Here is a 25,240-nt window from a genome sequence, read left to right as displayed (position 1 = left end):
TATTGAAGATGTTTGGTTATTGCCAGCCTATATGAGGTTCTACAGTTGGGTTGATCATTTCTGCTGCCTGATTTATTTGTTTCTGCTGCTTGCTGCCCTAGTTGCTTGTCTTTAAGATTATCAGTCAGAGATTCATCACTGGACAACTGTTAAAGATTGGTGAAAGTTCGCTGATCAAGTCTGGTTAGGTTTTGAAGACCTATTTTTTTCAAGTTCTTGAAGGTTTATTTGGGAGCTGCATTCGTCTTGAAGCTGGATTCTGTTGCAACTTAGTTTTTTCCTTTTTTGTTCAAGTTGGGCATTAGTGCCTTGTATGCGCCAACTTGAGGGGGAGTGTTAGCATTATTATGGAGTTTTTTTCTTATTAGTTCAAGCTGGATCTTTTTTCTTTACTTATTTGTATAATCCAGCTTGAGGGGGATTGTTGGAATATGTAATCAAGAATACCGTGGGGGTATGCTGGTCCTTTTGGGGTAGTTTAATTCCTATGTTATTAGGTTTAAGTCATTGCTCTTATAGAGACAGTCAGTTAGGGGTAATTATGTCTACAGTCGGTTATATGGGTTTTAGTCTCACATCGCCTATTTCAGTCCCTTTGTATTTCCCCCTCTATTTATAATAGAGGGGCTTACCTATCAATGAATATAAGTTATTATTTTCTCTCATTCTCTCTTTTCTAACCCACGATTCTTCCAACACCTTCCAAATCGTTGATGGGAAACAGCCGCTGATTGATTGGGTAAGGACGTGGAAACAGTAAGAGATTAACAGAAGAGTGGAAGGAGGGAGAGGGAATGGATTTGGAGCCACCCTATCACTGCTGGACTTTATTGCTGAAACTGATAATCTTTGATAGCCCCTAATGTCTGTGTTACATGTTTATTTATGGATCTCTTAAACATCTACTTCTACCTTGAATAATGGACTCCTACTTCCATTTTGAATTGAGAAAACCTTAACTAACCAATAGGAAACAAAGAAATAAGTAAAAACTAAACTCCTACTTGACATAGGACTAACTCTTAATCCTGGTAAATATAATATTCAAATTACTGCTGGTATTCTAGTAATAAAAAAGATATCAAATAGAGACCGATTACCTCTATTTGGCTGAGATCAGGCCAATAAATTCCTTCTTGGCTGGCCTGGTTGGTCCAGCCAGTAGCCTCTCAGCTGAGGTTGGTCAGGCCCTCTTCTTTCCCTTTCCATGTGATGTTGCATCTGCATCAGATGATAAGTCTTAATCAAGCACAGTAAATCCCTTTAGTTTCCCCATATTTTTCAATGTAAATATTGAAGTGCTCAAAGTATTGTCAGATAAAATGTTTTAGGATTAATGATTTCGGAGTTAATCATCTATGAGGAACTAATGCTGATGGTGACTTCATTTTTTGCACTGAGAGTGTCTATATATACTAACGCCATTTTAATAATGTTGATTTTATTTATGTTTCTCTTTTGTAATTTGTAATATTCTTTTTTTTGTCCAGATAATTGATCTTCCATTTCCTGACAGAGGTCTGGCTGTTTTCTAATAAGTGCTGTCTTGGTAATCTGATTATGATCATTCATTTTTTCTGCTTATTTTGTTGCTACATGTTGCAGACCAGAGATGGTTGTAGGCTGGTATCATTCACATCCAGGTTTTGGCTGCTGGCTTTCTGGGGTAGACATAAACACCCAGCAGGTATTACTCAATTGTTCAGTTGCTTTCTTTATCTAATGTAATAATATCGCTGGCCTTGTTTTGAAATTTGAAAACTGTCAAGGGTCCATTTTTTATAATTATTGTTTGCGGTTTAATTATTAAGTTTATATAATAAATTGTTTGGTTTAAGAGTAGAAGGGCTGTGATGAGGGGGGTTGGAAGTTTTTTGTGGAGTACTCTACGAAGTTGTACAGTGGTGCAGGGTTGCGTGTTGCTGATCATGCAGTCCCTTTGGTAGGTGTATGAAGAATTTAGATAAATGAATCAGATTTTGAGAGAAGTGACCAGTCAAGGCCTTGGGGGAATGGAGTGGCTATTGGGGTCAGTTGTCTCTGATCATGCATTCTTTTTAGTTGTTGAAACCATTGTACCCATCTCATCTTTCTTCCGAAGATGGGTTCAAAGGGAACTTGTATCCAATTGCTGCCTCTGGGGTGGGGGATGGGGGTTCTGCTCTGATCTGGTTCGACTATGATGCAGATAAAACACAGAAGGGAGCTTTTATGTTAGTGGAAATAAGCCTTCGATTGGGTTACCTGTATGTTGGGCCTTTGGTCCAATGGGTTTTATTGTAATAGGCCACTTTAATGGGCTTAAAATATGGGTAAGAGGTAGGAATACAGGATTTACTTATTTGTTTGTCTAGTTAGAGTCTATTTATTTATTTTAATTGGGGGAAGGTTTTGTATATGACCGCTGACCGCTTTCGGAAAGTGAAAGCTTCTTATATAGGGGGGTGGGTTTTGTCATTTTAAAAGTCTATTTATCCGCATCTAACTAAGGGTTTCAAGTACGACGACTGTGCACCATGCACAGCCGTTTATGAAATTTTTTTTTTTAATTGTTATAAAAGTATTTTAGTAAGGCAAGAATATATCTCGATGAGTCCAACCTTGTTTTTAGCTGCTTTCCTTTATGCTATAGTTAGTTAAGAGTTAAGACTACCCCCATAGAAAGCTATTGGTTGGAGGAGTTCTATGCATAGTTTGAGTCTATTTTTTAGTCTTTTGTACAAGGTTGTAAAGAGCTTCAGTCCTACAACCTAATGATAGTTGGCTTTTTGCCTTTGGTTCTGTGGTGATTCAGAGTTCACTGCTGTGGTAAAACCCCTGGTGGTGATTCCAAGGGTGGGGTACTGGTGGTAATGCCAGGCCTGCAAATTAGGTGGTGATTCCTGATCATATCTTTCCTATCTTTTCTTTTATTTCATTTCTTCCCACAGTTGTATATCAGTTTCTGTTTCTGTTTAAGAGGCATAAAATTTCCGCAGCTGAGTTCTCTGGTTTTCTGGGTTTTAAGAATCCTAACCTCAGAAGATTAACTCATTATCTCAAATCTGTTCATCAGATTCAGATCATATTTCACAGACTCGATCTACTGCTTGTATTGCTCATTCGATTGGATTTCATATCATTTCAGGCTGATCAGAATTGTTTAAATTGAGTTATCTGCTTTTCTCTCAAACCTGGTTTATCCTTTTTGTCACAAGCTGATCTCCCACTGGCATTCACCGGTTTGGGATTAGCACTACATTAGACTCAAGTAGTTGTCTCCTTCTAGCCAGCAGGCCACCCTTGTTACCTTATTGATGCAGAGTCATCATCGCAATGGGCTTATTTCTTTAGAAATAAGTCTAGGGTTGGGATATATATATGTTGGGCCTTTGATCGCAAGGGTTTTTTATGTAATATGCCACTTTTATGGGCCTAAAATATGGGTAATTAGGATGCATATGGGATTAGCTGTTTTAATTCCTTAGTTTTTATTTTTATGTAATTAGTGGTCATGTGATCACTTAAGTGATCATGTGACTTGGTTAAGTGGTCATGTGATGTAAGTTGGGCTGGATTAGGACTTTATAAGTCCAGCCATGTTTTGAGTCTATTTCCTTTAGTATTTCAGTTTCCTAGTCAGTTTAAGTTACCTAATATTCCCAAGTCACTTTTTCAACTAGTTCATTCCTCCTGAATATCTTGATGGTTAGAGCTCCATCCCAAAAGAAGATGAAATTGTGGAAGCTATTCATTCTCTAAAGGAGTCTGGTGCTCCTGGGCCTGATGGTTTTAGTATGGGATTCTTCCTAGCTACCTGGGATATCATCAAAACTGATCTTATTGCTGCCATTGAGAGCTTCTTCTTCAACCCTAGCCAGATCAAAGGTGTCAATCATACATTTCTATGCCTTATTTCTAAAAAGGAAGGTGCTTAGGCTATGAATGATTTTAGGCCCATTGCCTTATGTAATCTTCTTTACAAATTTACTGCCAAGATTCTTGCCAAAAGACTCAAAAGTGTTGTGGACTTACTGGGTAGTGACAACCAATCAGCTTTTATCCCAGGCAGGAACATCTCAGACAATATTTTTCTTTGAAAAATCATGCCCCCTCTATTCTCTTGAAGATTGACATTCATAAGGCTTTTGATTCCCTAAGATGGGACTTTATATCTCAAGTTATGCTCAAGATGGGATTTCCTGTGGCTTTTGTTAATTGGATTAGCTCCTGCATCTCCTCCCCAAAGTTCTCAGTTTTAATTAATGGCAGCCCAGCAGGATATTTTGGAGCTTTAATGGGGATTCGCCAAGGGTGCCCTCTCTCCCCATATTTGTTCACTTTGGCTTTGGAAGTCCTTTCTAGGCAAATCCAGATCAGTACAGATCAGCAGCTCATCACTTCTATGCCGAAGTGTAAAGCTTTAAAGCTTACCCACTTGGCTTTCGCTAATGTCTTGATGATATTTTCCAAGGCCTCTATCGTCTATTCGTCTTGCTTGAGTCCACTTTGCTATGTCTTCAGCAATTTCATGAGCTCTCGGGCCTCCGCATCAACCCTTCTAAGTCCCTTCTTTTTTTTGTTGGAGTTTCTGAGCTGGACAAAGTAGGCTTTCTCGAAAAATGAGGTTTCCAAGAGGGCCACCTGCCAGTCATAGACTTGGGGCTTCCTTTGATTCCTACTAGGCTCTCTGCTCATCATTGTACCCCCATGTTGGATCTTATTCGGAAAAGGCTTCAGTTGTGGAAAGGCAAGCTTCTCTCTTATGCAAGCAGGTTGGTGCTTATTAAATCTGTCTTAGAGGCTTCTTATATAGTTATATCTACTGGTCCGGCATTTATGGTCTTTCCTAAGCTGCCATCAAGTCCTTGGAATCTCTGTTAGCTTCCTTCCTTTGGAAGTGCAACGAATCCTCAAGATTTCTTCATCCCTTAAGATGGTCTTTGGTGTGCCTCCCAAAGAAGGAAGGTGGTTTGGGTATAAGAAGAATCAAAGAAGTGAAAACTGCTGGTATCATCAAGCTGATTTGGAAGATTGTCTAAAACACGAAAAGCATATGGGTTGACTAGATTTATTCAGGTCTTCTTCAACAAGACTCTATTTGGATTGCCTGAGCCTCTTCTGATGCTTCTTGGGTCATCCACTCCCAGATCGGTGATGGTCTCTCTACTTCCTGTTGGTTGGATCACTGGCACCCTAAGGGGATCCTCTTACACTTGGTTACCCCAAGGATTATTTATGCTTCTGTGCTTTATAAGCTTGCTCTAATAGCGGACATCCTAGATCATGATGAATGGGCTCCCCCCTCTACCTCTTCCCCGGCTCTTATCCAAATTTGGAATGATCTTCAGTCCATCTCCAGAAGATTGCCAACTAGAGGTGATTGTGTTTCCTGGTCAGCAAACAGCTCGCTCTTGTTCTCTTCCAAGGCAGCTTGGAATCTCATTCAGTGGAAAGGCACGACGACTGTTTGGAGGAATCTTCTCTGGTTCAATCATCATATCCCTCGCCATTGCTTCACAGCCTGGAGAGTCTTCACCAATTGTCTTCCAACTCAGGCCTTTCTTCGCAGTCGTCAGATCCAAGTCTCCCCTACTTGCTGCCTATGTTGGAACAATGTGGAAGACTTGAACCACCTATTTTTTGAGTGCCCTACTTCTAAGGCCATTTGGAAAGGTATTCTAAGCAAATGTTGGCCTGCCCATAGAAGAATTCTCCCTTTCTCAAGAGAATGGATTTGGATGGATATGACCTATGTTGGATCCTCTATTTGTGACACAGTTGGGAAAATGGTTTTCTGTGTTGCCCTCAATCATATTTGGATGGAGCGTAATATCAGGAAATGGACCTCCAATTTTCGTTCTTATCAACAAATTTGGGATCCCATTTCTTTTGAAATCAACTCGAAGCTTTTGTTAGCTCCTCCCTCTTTTTGTTCGGACACACAAGGAACAGACTTATTGTTGTATCCTGGGGTCTCTCTAATGTCTCTTTTGTTGCTCTAGCTCCCATTAGCTGAGGCTTTGGCTAGCTGTTTGCTCTTGTAATTCCTCCTTGGGGGCTCGTTTTTTGTTTTTCTCTCTTTGGTAATGAATTCTTTATTCACCCCCAAAAAAAAGTAACCTAATAGGTTAAGGATTGGGTTAGGCCTTCCCTTTTTAGTGTAGGAGTCTAATTTTGAGTCTTTTATATAAGGTTGTAAGGGGGGCAAACATTGAATACGAATTTGATTAATAAAATAGCTTTTGCTTGCTGCCATTGCTGCTGCTGTCTTGCTCTATTGAGTGTTGCCTTGTGAGTAATATCAAGGTGAAGGGACTGGTGGATCTCCAGTTGTCTCCTTGCGTCTGGTAGTACCGGGAGGATCTATTATAAGGGATTGGTGGATCTCCAATCGACTCCTTGCATCTGTTATGATCGGGAGGCTCTCTTATCCATCTTCAAAGTTGCTGCTACCATTGAAGAACAGTTTTCAAGTAAGTAGTTTACTGGTACAGCATTCAACCTTCTTCTCATCCTCCAACCTAAGCCCTATCTATACCCCATCGATTCCCCTTGTTATCCACCATTAAAACCCATCGATCCATTAAACCCTAGACCTTCATTCAAACTAAAACCCTAGATCCATTAAAAACCTAAAACCTGCAAGTGTTCTTCTCCCTTTCTAGAAGGTCACATGCAAGGTGATTTTTGTGAGAATTCTGCCCAGCCAAATCTAACCGTTAGAACCTGCTAAAAATTTGATCGAATCTTCCTCAGACCCTAAGAGAGACTATTCAAATTTCAGCACCATTCACCCAGCCGATTGTCTGAAATTACATTTACCCCTCTCCTACTTCTACTAGGAAACCTCCATAGCTCTAAATTTAACCATCTGATTTAGCTGTAACTTTCAGCATATATTCCCCTCCACCCTACCCACACTCGACCTAAAGCCCTTGCCCTAACTCCACCTCTATACCCTAGATTCCATAACTTCCCTATTTCCCAAAACCCTAACCCTAGTTGCTGCCCAATTACATCTAAACTACTTCTACTCATCCAAAACCAATAAAACCTAGTTCATTAGACTCCCCTACACCTGCCTAGCTTTACCATATGAGATACCTATCCATTATCCTAACCCTAACCCGAAATTTGACCTAGAACCTCAATTCTGGCCCCATCGAACCAGCAGTTCTACAGGTCCTGGTTGTCTGGCCCCTAGTAGGTCTCCTACCTATCTAGGACTACATTACCTATGCATGAGATATTGTTAGCCATTGGAGATGGATAGGGCCAGCCAAACTACTGGGTCCATATCGTCTTATAATTTCTAATGAACAAGGTATGAGTGTTAGAAAATATCACTTTGATATAGTAGGAAATCTGCCAATTAAGAAAATCATTATTGTTTAGTCAAATGAGCTGTGGTCTCTTGGATATGATATTGGGGTTCTCCAATGAAATTTCAGTGAAAGTATATTTGACAAAACTAAGAGTGTATTTGGATCTTAGAATTAGGGATACACCAACTCTGCCAACTGTGATCACGGTGATAAGGTCATCTCCCTTGTCTGCCAACTTTTTAGGTTTTTAATGGATATTTGGGTAAACAGAACAATGAAGTGAACTTTCATTTCAAATGAGGTTTAGATTATATCATTCCATTGTATAAGAATTAGAATGTTAAGTGCAGTTAAATTTGGTGGAAGACAATTGAAAATTGACCACCTGCTCTCTTGTGTTGGCAAATGCCTGTATGCTGAAATGCAAAACATCTGTGCATGGTTATGTTACAGCATTTTGATTGATGGCAATGAATTTATTTGAAGAAAAAGAGAAACAAATAATTGAAGTCTAAACAATTGGATACTAGAACAAGCGAGGCTTTCCATTGTGAACTAGGGTTAAAATTTCATAAACACCACTGCTTGGCATTGCATTAGAACTCAATATCGCTGGCTTTACAAATCATGTTTGCTCATCTTATCTCTATTCAAGGCCATTTTCCTCTGTTAGATCGTTTCCTCATTACCTTGACCCATGTCCTTTTTGGCCTTCAACTTGCATTATCGCTCCCTCTCTTTTTTTAATTTTAGATAATCAATAGTAGGATAATGCTTTTGGTGCATTTAACATAACTTAGGAGTAGCATCAATAGGGAACAAAATGAAAAAAAATGAAAATGAAATGACTTTGATGATGCAGTAATGCTTTCTTGGACAAGCACAAACCTGTTTGGAAGCCCAGACCAAGACAAACTGGATCCAAATCTGGTTTCGGTCCAGAAGGATTTATTTTCTGGTTTAGGTTATTCTTGTATTTGTACTTTTTATTTTATTTAATATTATGGGAGCTGGATACATAGGAGAGTCTGTTTTCCAGTTTCCTTGTTGTAGTCTACTTCAAGTTCCCTTGTTGGAGTCGAATTCAGTTTTAGAAGAGTATATCTATGCATATAAGTATAACCATTGATCAGATTTTTCAAAGGAATATTGAAGTTGGTTTTTTTTAAGTAGTTACCCTCATAGTTCTAAAACTCGCCGAGATATCGGTAATATCTTGGTTTTTAAAAAAACCGAGACGGGATTGAAGGCGAAATGGAGAAATACAGAGTCTCGGCCGAGATCTCGAGGTCTCGGTCATCTCGGTAGGAAACCTTGGTTTACAAATACTTAATTATGCAAACCTTGGTATACAGACACTTATTTAGGCCAGAAAGCAAGACATACACTTATGCTAGAACTTGCCGAGATATCGGTAATATCTCGGTTTTTTAAAAAAACTAGACGAGATTGAAGGCAAAATAGAGAAATACAGTGTCTCGGCCGAGATCTCGAGGTTGCGGTCATCTCGGTGGGAAACCTTGTTAAACAAATACTTAATTATGCAAACCTTGGTATACAAACATTTATTTAGGCCAGAAAGCAGGACATACACTTATGCTAGAAACTAGGAAAGACATTTATTTATGCCTAATATCATTTAAGTAAATGAAATAAACATTTACTTAAGATATTATTCATAAATAAGCAAATACCCCCCTATTTGAACCAATAAAAATAGTTAAAAAAATCAAATAACAAAAGGATAAAAAGTTAACCCCCCAGGTCAAGAACAAAAATTGGATTTTTGGCGGTAGGTGCAATTTTCAACTTTAAATGCTAGGATTTTTCTCAAATCTATAAATTCCATAAAATCTTAATATGTTAAAACCTTGCTATAAACCAAAAGTGTTGTAAAATATTCATTTGCTTTGATGTCTATAACATAGTTGTCAAGGTTTTTGCCTAGGCATCCAGGTGGATCTCTAGGGGCTTAGGCGACTGCTGCCTTAGTGCAGGGTGCCTTGCACTGGTTTAAAGTAAATGAAATATTTGTTTTCATCTACCTAAGATATTATTCATAAATAAGAAAATACCCCCTATTTGAATCCAATAAAAATAGTTAAAAAATCAAAATTTGAAAGGATAAAAAGTCAACTCCCAGGTCAAGAACAAAAACTGGATTGTCGACGATAGGTGAAATTTTCAACTTTTAAATGTTGGGGTTTTTCTCAAATATATAAATTCCATAAAATATGAATATAGTAAAACATTGCTTAAATCCAAAAGTGTGGTAAAATATTCATTTGTTTTGATATTTAAAAAATATTTTCATTCAGAGCGATTTTGACAATATTCGTGCACACGAAATAAGGTTTGACCAGAACATAACTCCTTCAATATAAATCAGATTTAAGCAATCTTGGATTTGTGGGAAAGCTGGTTTTGTGTTCTACCTAATACAAGTCAAACTTCTTAGAGAACAAGAACATTTCTCTAAATCGAGAGCAGTTTAATTACTTATTGATAAGATCATAATTTCTAAGATTAGTATAAACCAAATGTATGTTTTAATTGTTTCAAACTTCCAATAACTTGCTTCTTCAGTTCTGCTATCTGCTAGTTCTATGTTGAGTTTTGATGACTTTATGTGGCTTAATATTGATTTTTGATTACTTGATGTGATTAATGTTCATTTTTTATGACTTGATGTTGCTTAATATCGGTTTTTTAGGACTTGATGTGGCTTAATGTTGATTTTTTATGATATAAGGTACATATCGTATCATACTAAATAATGTTAGAAAAGAAGGGAAATAAAAAATAACACTTTGGCGCCTTGATCCCCTAGGCAACGCCTTGGTCACCTTGTCGCCTTAGCGCTTAGGCACCCCTCCATCGCCTTGACAACTATGTCTAAAAAAACATTTTCATTCATAACGCTTTTGACAACATTCATGCACACCAAATTAGGTTTGACCGAAACATTACTCCTTCAATATAAATCAGATTTAAGCAATATGGAATTTATTGGAAAGCTCGCATCTCTGAATTGAAAGGTTCGAATGATCAACTCAGCAATTAGTTGTTAGAATCAATAGGTCTCCAAATCGTTCATTTGAATAAATTGAAACCCTTCTTATTGGCTGATCATGATACTTTCCAAAAATCGAAATTCTTGATCAATGGAGGAACAATATCACCATTTTTGTTCAATAAGATGCCAAAGTGGATGATTGTTTTCAATTAAGATATTATAGGAAAGTATCATTCCTTAAAGTTTTCAGACATATTCAAGATTTCTTAAATCTGATTTATAGTGAAGGAGTTATGTTTCGGTCAAACCTAATTTGGTGTGTGTGAATGCTGTCAAAATTGTTTTGAATGAAAATATTTTTTTAGACATTAAAGCAAATGAATATTTTACCGCACTTTTGGTTTATAGCAATGTTTTAACATATTAAGATTTTATGGAATTTATAGATTTAAGAAAAACCCTAGCTTTTAAAAATTGAACATTGCATCTACCGTCGAAAATCCAGTTTTTGTTCTTTACCTAGGGGGTTGATTTTTTATCCTTTTGGAATTTTTTTTATTTTTATTGGATTCAAATGAGGGTATTTGCTTATTTATTAATAATATCTTAAGTAAATGAAATAATTTCATTTACTTAAATGATATTAGGCATAAATAAGCGTTTGTCCTGGTTTCCCACTAAGTTAAACTCCTGTTTGGACTTTGATTTTTCAAAACTTGATAATGTCATTGTGTTTAAATGGCCCAACCAACTTTTATAGCCAAACTAGGTCAAAAACCCACCAAAACCATCAACTGAGTTCAAAAAACAAAAAATGCACCAACTCACCGAGATCTCAGTCCAACTCTGTTTTTTGGCTGGGTGAAACCAGTACCGAAACCGAGTTCTTGAACTTTTTTTTTTTTATTTTTTATGAATGAAAAAATTATATTCAACAAAACAAGAGAACCAATCCCCCCAAAAAAGGAGAGAGAACAAGAAATATAAGGAGAGAGCTCAACAAGAAAACAACGGACTACCCGACAGCCAAATCAAGCTGAAGGGAGGCCATCCAAAGAGGGACAAAAGACAAAATTAGCCCCTAACTATCAGTCACCTGAAAATAAAATCAACCTTCTTCTCATTAGGGTTATAGGGAGGAATGGGAGGAATCGCCCATCTCCCACAATGATTCTTCGAAACAGAGGAAGGACCATAAGACGGACCATTGTCTATTGTTTCCATTACAGCATCAATAGGATTAACTTGAAGCACTACATGGATCTCACCTCCTCGAGCTACAGAAGTATTATCAAAGTTTGGGGTATTGGATTTCTCAGATTGCAAAAGCGTAAAGCAGGATTCGTTGGTGACTTGAGCTTGGCTTCCAGCGTAGCTAGAAGACCTATGAGTCCTCACTTGAGCCTCTCCAAAAGGAAGGAACGGCTGATTTCCAGCCATGCTGTGGGGATCATGTTGATCAATAGCATTTGTGAATTGAAGCACCTGAGAGACTGAGGTGTTCACATTAGGAGTAGGAGGGTTTGAAGAAGGGTCTATCCCTCTCATAAGCGATTTGTCAGACTTGTGCAAGCTGTCATCGTTTCAGTCTCTCCCATTCTAACTGGATGAGAGCCTAAATGTCTCTCCAACATCATTATCAAGAGGAGAGGCTTGAATCGTAAATACGCCAAGTTGCTGCACTTGAGAACTAGGCTCATGGGTAGAAACGCCTAGATGTCTCTCCTCCTCTATAGACTCCAAAATAGCAAATCTATTTGAATCCCCAATGGGGTGGCTTGCTGCCTCAAGATTGCCACTTGGAGTGGTGCAATCACTATAAGGGAAACTATCGGCATTACCATCCTCAGTGTCGCCTGAGTCTCCAGTCTGCAAGCAGACCAAAGAAAGGGGAGGAGTATGACCTTGGGATCCAAGCTCATTCTCAATAGGCGTCGCCAGGGAAGAAGCACACCTTTGCCGAGCTTTGAAATTTTTCTGAGTGCTCTGGTCATGGCTATGCACTCTCTCTATTCTTGTCCCAAACTTGGCTTTCCAATGGCCATGACCTTGATGACCACGAGGAGTCGGGGCTTGGTTACAGCCAGATTTGCCAGCTCCAGAGAAGTGGCCAAAGGAATTACAGGATCTACAAGCAGGGGGCTTCCATTCATAACGAACAGCCTGGTGGAATGAGTGTCCTTAATCGTCTTCAACCAGTACATGATCTGGTAGTTCCATATCAGCGGAAACTTTCACACAGAGAGTCTAGCGAACGCCAATCTATCTTAGGTTTTAGCTCTTGGATCTGAACAAAGAGGCACTCTAATCACTGAACCAATGGCACTCAATCCTTGTTCTCCTCATAGATGAAATGGCAGCCCCGGTAGATTAATCCATATCGGCAAGGAGGAGAGGTTAATGTTCTAGAGTTGGAGATTTCTCTCCCATTGGTGTAGGATGATTGGTTTCCTTGCAACAATCCATGGCCCCTCCTCTAGAACTTTGAGTTTATCAACCTCATCAGAAAACTTGAATATGGACATGCTATTCTCCAGGACAAAGAATTCCACAGTCCCTGTAGGATTCCACAAGTTCCACAAAACCTCCTTAACAATATGGAATGGAGGTCTATTCCCTGTGAAATACCCCACAAGAGTGTTCTTCCACTTGACAATCTCTGGCTCTAACTCTGTGTTATAGATTTTAGCAGCAACTTCTTCACCCGATTGCTTCGGAGGAATGAAGTAAAGGGATAGACCCTCGTTACCCTTGCGATAACCACCACCAAACAATGAGCTCCAGGTAGTTCCCTTGGAAGCGGGTTCAGAACCGGGAGAATGAGTCACATTATTTGGACCTTCACCCGCCACAAGTGGTGGGCACACATCATCAACATTGGGCTGCATATCACTGTTAATCGTAGAAGCAGCTGCTACAGGGGAAGGAGTAGCTCCACCCAACTGCTCACAGTAACTCAACAAGCCAACTCCGGCAAGGGGAGGGAAAGCAGAGACATCAGAGAGAGTCTCTACAGACCAGGTACCACCCCCCTGAACAACAACCTCAAGCGTGACAAGGGTGGCAGGTTGAATAGTATCACAAGTAACCGAACCCAGATCCAAACGAACTGCACCCTTCCGGCTATTATCCCTCTTCTTTTGCTTCCCCCCCCCCCCATCTACAGATCTCAAAAACGATAGCTCTCCCTATCAAGTCTTCCAGAGAAGCATACAACTAACACCTCACAATGTCAAACCAAAAGAGAAAAGGAACAGCAAGACCAGTAACTAGCAGAAACAGAGCAGCTCAGATCTGAAACAGAGCAGAAACACAGATCTAGAACCAGAGGAGGAGCTAGATGCAGAGAGCTCACAAAATAACAAACCAGGAAAGAAGAGACGGTGAAACGAAAAGCAAAATAAAATATGATGAAGAGAGTCCCAGATCTGAACTGAAGGAGAACATTCAGATCTGGAAGGGAGTTTAAACAAGAAAAAGCGTAGCTCAAACAAGAAGCAGGAACGAAATAAAATAAGAACGACTACAGGTTCGACCTCAAGAAACCCCTCTTGAGTAGAGAAGAGCGACGGAATCTTTGATCCTTAACCCACCAGCCACTCTCCATTGCCCTTCCCTGTCTCCAACATTTCTCAAACCTATTTTACTTTAGAAAACATTACCCGAATGAGTTCTTGAACCTTGGTTGCCCTTTGTGGCCTGATTTCCAGAGCTGGTCGAGAGCTTCTGGGTTCTCCTTCTTCTGTGATCTCTCGCCTCCCTTTATTTCTTCTATTAAAAGGTCGTACCCAGTGCACAAGGCTCCGCGTTTATCAGGATCTGGGGAGGGTCAGATGTACGCAGCCTTATCCCTGTTTCCAGAGAGGCTGTTTCCAGGACTTGAACCCGTGACCAAGCGTTCAGCAAGTGAGCACTTGACCAACGCGCCAAGCACGACCTTTTATTTCTCTCTCCTCCCTTTATTTCTTCTATTCTTCTTATATTATCTTCTGTTCTTCTTCTTCATTTTTCTTTCTTTCTTCCCCTTCTAGTTTGGAGCCCACTTGATTGGGATCGAACACCTTAGATTCTGCTCCTTCCTTTCTTAGATTTTATGTGCAGGTTCCCTAAGAGTCAGCTCTAACCCACGATTCTGGTGAGTTACAAATTCGATGAATGTTCTGCTACAGTAACTTCTGCTAGATTCAGTTGCAGCCATTAAATATTTTTTTTTTACTATTTATTCTCAGTAATGGTCGATTGTATTCTGTAGGTCTTCATTCAAAATTTTGGATCATTCCGAGCCTATTTGGTTGTGATACCTCATTTGAAATCGAACCAGTTCACCACTGGTGTCGTTTCTATCGTGAGGTTGAAGAAGCCCATTTTTTTGTATTTTGCACAATGCCCCAACTTTCGAGAATTACATAAAATCCCTCCCTATTTGAAATCTATTCTATTGTATTCCCATCTTCTAATTTCCTTAAACACCCTCTACTTCAATATGTATTTCCAGTTTGAAACCCTGAATCTCTTTTCCTTTCATTCAGCGGTCCCGCACTTAGAATAATACAGAGTTGCCACTGCTTTTTTATAATCATTGCTTTGGTGGGCCATAGCAGCCCAAAATTAGAGTTTTGGGGTTGCATTAGTTGACTATTCTTCCATCTTAAAAAATAAAAACATCATCATCTCAACTGCACTTAGTTTATGCCATGGTGTCAAGTCTAGATACGATTCCTGATACATAATTGACTATGTCGATACGATACAGAACCAATGCCAAAAAATATTTATGTGTAACTTTGAACTATTATGGAACAACAGACTCAATACATAGGCTGCGGAAATCCAAAAATCCCAGTTTTTGAAAGAAAACTTCTTCCTACCTTGATTTTTTGGTCGAAACATAAGTGGTTCCCATCTACAGTCAAAAACGACTTGAGAGAGGTGGTGATTATACAAGAAAAAATTTACACTTGCCAATAAAGTTTTGAATGATGGAGATTTTTCTTTTTTAAATCTTCTTGCTGAATTGCTTCTTTGTACTTAATTAATAGGTTTGATATTGCACTTGGCAATGAAGATTTGAATCACATAGATGCCGCGAAGACAAAGATAACCTGACATTAGTTGGACATCCTTTTTTATACACTAGCAAACTTACACGTGCAAATGCACGTGTGTCTATATGTTGGGGGAGAGAGGATTAGGGCACGTGGGAGGTTGTGAAGAAAGTGGAGAGTTTTTGGAAGGGAGAAGAAACTTGTGAAGATAGATAAAGAGAGAGAGAGAGAGAGAGATCATTGGATTTTAAGGTGACAAACCGTGCATTAGATTAGCTTTGTACATTTCATTCCTATGCTAATTGTTTTTTGTATATAGTTAGTTTATGCATGGATCTTAATACATATTCCTTCCTAAGGATATAGACATTATTATCTTTGGTCCGTGTCTTCTCTTCCGGACAGCAACTCCAATTGAGAAGTATTAAATTGATTGTCTAATCCACAATAGTTGATTGTGGCATTAAGAAACTTTTTGTTTCTTCCATTAAGAACTTCTCTCATTTCAAGTTAATTTCCTTGTCTTGAGGGTTGTGACATCTCTTCTTTCTCTCTATATCCAATCACCATTGACATGGCCATGAATATTACTAATTAAGAGATACCCAACCGAGAAGTATTGCATTGTCTAATCCATAATAATTGATTGTTGCATTAAGAAACTTTTTGTTCCCCTTTGTAGTTATTTCATGGTTTTCAGATGCCAGAATCTCTGGGCCTCAGCCATTGTACCTACAATATGCTCACTCCATTCTCATCTACCCAATTGCATCATAGCTTCTCTCCTGGGGACATGAAATATCCAATGTCCTGCAAGTTGTACTCATTACATGGAAGAAAATAAATTTGAGGGGGAGGGGGGGGGGGAGGAAGGGCAAATCACACATGTTTGTGCAAGTAAAAAAGCAAAGTTTCTTAAATAATACACTCAATTCACTAGTACTATATAAAACCTCAAAAAGCAAGATGAAGGACCTAAGAATTGTTAGGTTTGATAGATTACAAGATTAATCAGGCTGCTGAATCCTAAAAGGGAAAATAATCCACTACAAAAACAAGATTCTATCAAACATGACCTTTCAGTGATTGGGTAGGAAGACCATAATGCCTCCCTACAAGTCTTCCCTGATCCCACTTCCCAATCTGATCCGGAGCACTATTGATGATTGTCTCAATATCCTTACATCTATATTGAGCCAGATAATATTCGATCCAATAAGAGCCACACTTATAAGAAAGATTGGAAATTTACAATCAGTGTCCAGAATATCTCTGCAAGAGTGAGCAGCTTCTACAAAAAACGATTGAAACGAAAGATTAGATCTGTAAAGATGATTACAACTATAACAGATCTTAAGAAGGCTTATTAATGGAATATATACATGAAAAACACAGTACTTTAAAAAATGTGGCGAGTGTAAAGTATGTCTATGGAAAAGTCATTGCAGACGAATGAAGAAAGAAATGCTTTACAATGCATGCTTTTTATGTTTAATCCTTAATGTCCACTTCGTCATAATGTAAAGAATCAGAAGATTATAATTTTAGGTGGATAATTTCACGCACGTGCAAATGCACAAGACAATTTGTTAAATGTTGAAGAGCATATATGCATAGAGAGAGAGAGAAGAAAAAAAAATTCCGACATGGGCACGCAATTGAACGAAAAGAAATCATTCATGATTATTACAAATATGGGTAGAAGCATCATTGGCAAATATTGGGACAATTGCCAAGCTCAGGACTTTTTAAAATTTTTTTTTTTTTTTCTAATATGTTGTCCCTTCTTGTGGAGAGATTCCTCAGCCATTATCTTTGGGAGCTTTTCATATAGTATCATATTTGTAAGTTACCTTGTTTTCCTAAAATTCATGAGAAATTGTGATAAGTAAGTCCGTATGGAATATTGTTGAAGCAAAATATATGGAATAGACAGGTTTCATGAACTTTAACGACCGGATTTGTTATATCGACCACTATCCAATTTCTAGATTACCAAGAGTTTCAAATCCATAGCTTAGAGCCATGGTTCTAGATATTGTCACCAGACCTAACATCCTAACTTCGAAAAAAAAAAAAACAAAAACAAAATCATTCTGCTGCTTTACATGGTAACTCACTCTGTGAAGTACACAAATAGATTGTTTTCACCAACTTCGTGTCATTTCATTGAATCCCCTTGTAAAGCCTTATGTTAATACTATACATCCCCTTGTAAAACCTTATATTAATACTATACTTCCGACAAATAAATAACAAAAATCTCTCAAAAGTATATCATCCAACTTCCCATATCAAAATCAAACAAAAATGATGCCCTCATTCAGGAGAGGGGGGAGCCAAAAGTTAACATGCAAACACCAAAATCAAACCAGGGTTATAGCTCATACCAAATCTCAATATCACAGAGGAAGACCTGCATAATGAGATTCAAAGAGAATATTAGTTAAAAGGAAATAGAACTCAGTTTAACTAAAACAAAATCAATGGCTTGATTTGATCTCAATGAATAGTTTTTTTTTTTTTTTCTTACTGATCATTATGCCAAACAAGATGCTCGCAATGCAAGAGGAGAGAAAGAGAGAGAGAGAGAGAGAGAGAGAGCATACCAAAGAGCAATCTTTTGAGATTCTCCTGCATGGTGTAGTTGTTGCAGAGACAGTATAACCACCAATGGTCTTGTTCCGAGGCACAGACTTGACAGCAGAAGAGTCTCAAATTTTTCCTCTGCGCTCTTCTTGCTGCTGCAATTGATATTGTTGTTTTGGTTATTATTCTTTCAACATTTGGCCTCATGATCTTCCTCTTTCTTGAGAACATTAATAGTGAAAAGCTTTTGCTCCTTCATAAATGAGGAAGGAAACCCATGAAACCTTGTAGTCCAAAAGTCTGAAAAAGGCTGGCGGAAAAGTGATGGAAAAGGTTAGTTAATATAGTGAATTCCAACTACTATATGTTACTGTGTGTAATGGAAAGCAATAAACATGGAGATATCCAGTATCATAAAAGATAGATAATTGACAATCCATAAATTAAGACCCTGACCTCTAGGAAAATTCTGATCGAGAAGGGTGGAAACTGCAACTTTTTGTACATTGCACCTAAGAGTTGCAACTTATTCTGCTGCCAATGCTACCCAAAACTATCATCTTGGAATTTACAGTGGAACCCATGTATTTCTTTATTTTTATTTTTTCTATCTTCTTTGTTCTTTGAGCAACATCAGAGCTGCCATGTGTCAAATACTTGGGGTGAGAAAGTGACATGTATATTTGAGTTTCAACTGTGGCATTTCTTAGCCTTTTTGAAATCAATAAATTGATGGTAACAAAACCTATTTTGAGCTTCAGCCAAGTAGAGTCCCTAGGTTCTCCAAGAAGGTTGGTAAGGGGTAGTAGTAAATTAGTTTACCAAAGGTAACATGCATCTCTATGCAGACCACAAATAGAATTGGAACCTATATAACAAGGCTAGGATAAAAAAAAATTGTCCAAAAGAAAAAGATTTTAGCACCAAAAAATTCAGTTAAAAGAGAAGAAAATTGATATATACAAGAGGGGGGAGGAGAGTTGCAATCTTAGAGAAGAGCTTGTCCCCATGTACAACTGATTGCTACCTCTCATGCAATTATTGAATCAATTGGACCTTTAAGACGATTTGAAAAAAAAAAAAAAACAAAGCAGAGAAAATGTTTAATAGATGAAATAGTTATGTTATCCAATCAGCCCTAACATAGGCGAGCTCTTCCACTGACAGTTCTAACTGGAGTAGACCCTACATATCAAAAGAAGGAAAATATGAAATGAAACAAAAGGAATAACAACAATTAAGGAAATACCACAAACAATACTAAATAGGGAAAACCAGAAAAAGAGATAGAAGAGAACATTTGGAGATGTGATAAAACCTTCAGAATGTATTGGATTTGGGTAATCAATCTTGGATTATACACCAAAGTTGTGGAGAAAGGAAAATAATCAAGTTTTCCCCAAAGGTCACATGGTAATCAATTTAGAATGAAAAATGTGAAAACATCGGAACAGCCTACAGTCTAAACTGAGAAGCTTAATGTGGTGGGGGAAAGGGGGAGGGGGAGGCTTTTGGAATTCCCTATGTCATAGTAGTAGATGAGTAGGATACATCAATCGCAATAAAGTTATTCCATGCCCAAGAGAAATGCAAAGATGCAAAGATCAAAAGAAAAAGGTGTATGCAAACCAAGAGGCAACAAAAATTAACTCATAACCAACATAATGGGGTGTAACAGGGTTAAAAATTTTACCTGCATCCATACACAAAACCATGACTGAAACTCCCAAACTGGAGAGGGATTGCTCTTGACACACCACCTGTGAAAACCATTAAAAAATGCTAACACCTTAAGAAGAAAAGAACAAAGGATTTTCTTTATATAGGAGAAAACACAGTAAATAATTTAAATCTAAAGGTCATTCACTTGTACCTGCCAACTGCTTTTGCTTTCCTTCTCAAATCAGCCGACAACAGAACTGGTGATGAATATTTCCGAAGGTTTTCTTGTTGCTGCATTTTTCTCTCTCAACTATGCCTCCACTTCCACACACTCATATACCACCAACCAAATATCAAGGATGATCAAAATTATAAAGTCATCTCCAGTCATGAAGCCAAATCAATTACATTCTAAGAAGAAGAGATATTAGCAAAAGTCCAAAGGTTCTTTCCAATGCTGCCTCTCTGAAACTGTTGATGCATTAGTTAATTTGTTCAATTGCTGGTCTTCTCTCCGAGTTCTCCTTGTAACGCTACTCAATGTGATCCCCCAGCTGTCACTCCATTGAACTATATCAAAATACATCTCTAATCATTGCTGCCAGTAAAAGTTCACATAACAATGTGAAGTCTTTACCTTCTTGAGTTCCTACAGCTAAATAATATAGACACCTTGGTTTCATCCTCATCCTCCTCCTATAGGAAATCCCAATGTGAAGTCTTTACCTTCTTGAGTTCCTGCAGCTAAATAATATAGACACCTTGGTTTCATCCTCATCCTCCCTATAGGACATCCTCAACATCCTGTAATTTAAAGTGATCAATCTGTTCCCTGTCTAAAGAAGTCACAAATTTGTGATAATTGCCATTCACCTGAAAAAAGTCGAGAAAAAGCTCATCAAATTAGCAGCTTGGTACATAGAAATTGATCATAAGCTCCTAAGAGTAACACAATATTGTTTTATCTATTATGTGTGCATATATTTAACTTATTTCTCACATCATAAACTTAGCCTCCAGTGCATTCTTCACGTCCTTTGTTTCCTCCATGACTTGGTAGCACCATTTCCAACTCTTTCTCCACATCAGCAGGTGAAATTTCCTCACAAACAAACTCTGCAACTGGGACATTTGTCTTCTTTACCTTCTTACCAATCATAAAAACACCATTTGATAATATAAATTTTGAGGATAACAATTTGCAGCTGTAAACTGAGATTGCATGGAAAATGAATGAAAGAGGAAGAGAAAGTACCTTCTCTTACAATTTTTTTCCTAAGATTCTGTAAATGAGCACATGGAAACGGTTATAAAAATAGACTCCGGCTGATCATTGATCGGTTTTTCACTGTGAACTGGAACAAATCCAAAAACTCACCTGTATAAGAAGAAAAAAAGAAAGCCAGAAGCACAAAGGAAGAACTGAATCAGTAATGAGAGTCCTGATCTCTTCGGATGGTAATTGAGAAAAACAAAAACAAAAATAGAGAAAATATTAGCCAACTAAAACCATAGAAATAACCAAAGAACAAAGAAATAGAATGCTTCAAAGACTGCAGTTTCAGAAAAATCACCACCAAAATTGTTGTAGAATAAAAGAGATGACAGAGAGAGAGAGTTTGAGAATTATAAGGAGAGGAGTAGAGAAAAGAGGGAGTTTGGGATGGGGAGGGAGAAAGGGTAATAGAAAAAACAAGAGGAAGGGGTTTCATGATGGAGAAAGTGAAAGAATTGGTCCTCTTCATGGATCTCACTGAGAAGAAATGTGGAGCAAATAGAAAAAGATTGAAACCACTTATTCCGTCATATCAGGGAATGGGTATAGAAGGTTTTGCTTGGTTCTTCAGATACAGACAATAGTGAGGAGGTTTTAAAAACCACAAATACTAAGAGAGACAAGCCTCACCAACAAGAGATGTGAGCAGCACCGCGGATGAGTTCTAGGGAAAAATGTGAGCGGAGACTCCGTCAATTGCAGCGGCCAGCGAGAGAAAGGTGATTGATAGAACACGATTCGTTTGAGACTTAAAAGAGACAAGCCTCAACCACAAGAGATGTGAGCAACAGCTTGTTGAAGAGAGCAAGACGGGGTTGGTGATCTGCAGAGATGTTCGCAGATGCATTCTACCGCTAGAGATGGTTCTAGTCGGAGTTGCAGTGATGGTGGAGAGGGAGAGAGAGAGACGTGACTGTTTGAAGGACTAAAGGAGAAATCATGATCCTATCCCTAACAGGAGCGTGTGCGTGGAGATACGACTTTTGAGTGTGATGGTGAGACTTGAGAGATGTATTAGCGCTGCTTCCCGAGAGAGCGAAGAAGAGGTTGTTGGTGGTTGGGAGTTGGGACTTGGAGGGGTGAGGGGTAATTTAGTCCACCCAAAAGTTAGGGCATTTTTGTCAGCTGAAAAATTGGACAAAAAAATATGGAGTACGTACTTTTATAGGATACGTAGATTAGGTGACATCATTATTTATGGTGTACAATACTTAAAATTCTAGTTTTGTAAGTATCATAAGCATATCCATGCGTATCAAAATGTATCTAGCATCTCTTCAATATGTCTCTTAAAACCAGATTTCCAATATGTTGCCCCAATACTGATATTTGACACCTGCAGGTGTTTCTCCATAACGCATGGCTGGTCCTGTAGCTTTCTTTTTGAATTGATTATATTTTATTGTATGCATTGCTAACACAGCACTTCAGAAGCACCTCTTAGTACACAAAAATAGTGGCAAAAGTAGTGGCTTTTAGGTGTCTCTTAGCCATCATTCATGGCTGTTTCTTTGTTTCGACTCCTGTTTCTACTAAAATACATGAGAAGGCAAAACTTGTGACTTAGAAGGTAATCAAAGTTTTACACAAATTAATTACTGTACCTAAAAATTTGAAGGTATTTAAAAGATGATACAGGATTAATACGAAGCTAAGTACATCTTTTGCCTGTTGGCTAATCGGCCAGTCTTGCTGGACTCGCAAGAATACTGAGCTTTGTGACTGTATATCATCTTCGTATTTGCTTTTGTGAACACCTCATACAAAGATGCTGTTTGTTCATTGCTGACTCTGCCATGTATTTTGCTTGTCTTGCAGAGCTTTGAAGCTCTAAATCAAAGAGCTGTCGCAGTAGTGGTAGATCCAATTCAGAGTGTGAAAGGGAAGGTGGTCATTGATGCCTTCCGCTTGATCAACCCACAGACCATGATGCTTGGCCAAGAACCTCGCCAGACAACTTCCAACCTTGGGCATCTAAACAAGCCATCTATTCAGGTAAGGGTTAGACTCGTTAGGTACCAGAGTATAACTACTCTCTCCTTGAAATTGTTATCTTTCCCAAATTTGATCATTTCCTATATAACAATATCAGGCCTTGATCCATGGGTTGAACCGGCATTACTACTCAATTGCTATCAACTATAGGAAGAATGAACTTGAGGAAAAAATGTTACTGAACCTACACAAAAAGAAATGGACCGATGGCTTGACATTACAACGGTTCGATGTACACTCCAAAACCAATGAACAGACTGTGCAGGTACTTTCGAGTAGGAACTTTGAAGTAGTATTTTATCTTCTCCACACACTTTTCAGCTTTAAATATGACATTTATTCAACTTTTGATGACAGTCAACTATTAGGAATTTTCTGGTTCTACTATTTTTCTAAAATTCAACTGTGCTATTCATTCTGCCTTTATTTTAAAAATTCTTATGTCTCATTTCTATCGCTTTGAAAATTCCATCATCATCTTTATCTTGATCAGCAGCTTACGTGGTTGGTTGTGTCGGTGAATTATCAGGAGATGCTGAACCTGGCCATTAAGTACAACAAGGCAGTTCAGGAAGAGGATGAGCTGCCCCCTGAAAAGCTTGCTATTGCAAATGTAGGCAGACAGGATGCGAAGAAGCACTTGGAAGAGCACGTATCCAACTTGATGTCATCAAATATCGTCCAGACTCTAGGGACCATGCTAGATACAGTTGTATTCTAAGAAAGCAGTTCCATTTCCTGGATAGCATGGTGATTCCTTTTGGATTTGTGTCCTGATATGGCCGCTTGTTGTATGACCCCATGAATCACCAGAGTCGAAGAAAATCATTGATCAAATGGTACCAGATTGTTCAGTTTCACCATGCAATTCATTTGTGAAGTGTTCAAACTAGGAGATTAAGTGAGCTTGTATTTTTTAGCCCCCATATACTCTTCATCAGGTTCTAGATTTTTTTTAATCTGTTTTTGTGTGTCTCCTATTGTTTTTCTAGGCAAAATCACTAATTGCCCGTGGTTAAATCCATGTGCTCTTCTTGAGCATCAGGGGATCAAGTACTCATGCCCATGTTTGAGATCATGACTGCTGCCCAGACGCTCTCTTTGGAGCTAGGATCAAAACTCCCAAAAGAGATAATAATGGAGTTGTCTGTGGATGGGGGAGAAAAGTAAAATTCTGGTGGTGGGGGAGATTGAGGGTGGATATATTCAAATTTAAATGTGACTCCGGGGACAAAGGAAGAAGGTTAAGATCAAGCTCCCAGCGGCCAATGAGTTTAAGAATGAGAAGGGGATTGGGGATCAATCTTCCAAAACATTCAGATTATTTCTTGAGTTCCATAAATAGTAAGCTGTGATTGAAGCCACACAAAGGATGAATGATTTGGCATGTTTAGTGAGGCTTGAGTTGGTGATTAATTTTTTAATTAAACTACTGAGATTTAATTACGATTTAATCACCAACCCCAGCTAAGTTGCATTAAACTAATGATTTAATTAGTTGCCCACACTAAACTGCATTACACTGTATATGAATGGTTAGTGTCTCTCAATATGAGGGTAATTTGCTTTGTGTTGTTTCAGTATATTAATTCGATCTGCTCGAAGGAATTAGATATTTTAATTCTTCGGACTTCCTTTTTAAAGAACTTACACGGATCTGCTTAGAAAAGTAACTCAATAAAACAGAAGAGTTATAGCCGATGACTAACTGAGCTAAGGACTCCTGATTGTTAGCCTCAGGCAGAGTATCAAGATGTGATTGGATATTTTCTGCCTGGATACAAATGCGAATTGAATTCTGATTTTCGACTATCCGTTTACATCTCTAATTGTAACCCAGGCCTTCCTTCCCCAACGGATATGATTCATTCTCAATCCATGTTTTAGTCTCATAATTCTCATTTCCTCATTCTTTAGAACCTATTGAATCTTCAAAAACCCTCTATATCATTAGTTGGATATCTATTTGGATCGGATAATTTTTTTTCGGATTATTTGAATAAAAATTCAAATATCCATAAACGAATACGAATGCGAATCAAATTCGGATTTTCGGGTAGCCGTTTACATCCCTACATACCCTATGGACTTGGCTTATAAATTCTATGGTGATTTTGGACCATGTGATTTACTGACTTGTCAACATCAGAAATCAAATGGTTAACACAGATCCCATTGATGATTGATCTATATCATATGAGAGAGGGTTCCCAGAAAGACAATGTCAGAACCTGTGCCAGCGTGAGGCCAATAGGAGCATGCATGGAAGCATTAATAGGGGTGGGATTTTTGCTTTTTATAGGGACAGGAAGCTCATATTGTGCCCCCTGTGTAATACCCTGTCCCCATA

At 38.3% G+C, this 25,240-nt stretch overlaps 1 protein-coding gene and 1 long non-coding RNA gene across 2 annotated transcripts in view; one reads left to right on the top strand and one right to left on the bottom strand.

The window, feature by feature from the left end:
* The window catches only part of LOC122640570 (26S proteasome non-ATPase regulatory subunit 14 homolog), a 28,527-nt gene extending 4,684 nt beyond the window's left edge, over positions 1 to 23,843 (top strand). Inside the window, exons 3-6 of the mRNA XM_043833791.1 lie at positions 1,606 to 1,687; positions 22,714 to 22,890; positions 22,988 to 23,155; positions 23,420 to 23,843. Coding sequence (XP_043689726.1) covers positions 1,606 to 1,687; positions 22,714 to 22,890; positions 22,988 to 23,155; positions 23,420 to 23,611 — 619 coding nt within the window. The 3' untranslated portion in view covers positions 23,612 to 23,843. The remainder of the gene's footprint in view (positions 1 to 1,605; positions 1,688 to 22,713; positions 22,891 to 22,987; positions 23,156 to 23,419) is intronic.
* LOC122640571 lies at positions 19,648 to 20,375 on the bottom strand. The gene is made up of 3 exons (XR_006329695.1): positions 20,346 to 20,375; positions 19,831 to 20,173; positions 19,648 to 19,717 (listed from the first exon to the last, which is right to left on the bottom strand). It is a non-coding gene; the product is annotated as an uncharacterized LOC122640571 (long non-coding RNA).
* Positions 23,844 to 25,240: the final 1,397 nt, after the last annotated feature.

The sequence above is a fragment of the Telopea speciosissima genome, chromosome 9, assembly GCF_018873765.1.
Source record: "Telopea speciosissima isolate NSW1024214 ecotype Mountain lineage chromosome 9, Tspe_v1, whole genome shotgun sequence".
Lineage (NCBI taxonomy): Eukaryota > Viridiplantae > Streptophyta > Magnoliopsida > Proteales > Proteaceae > Telopea > Telopea speciosissima.
This window is presented reverse-complemented; position numbering and strand designations above follow the sequence as displayed.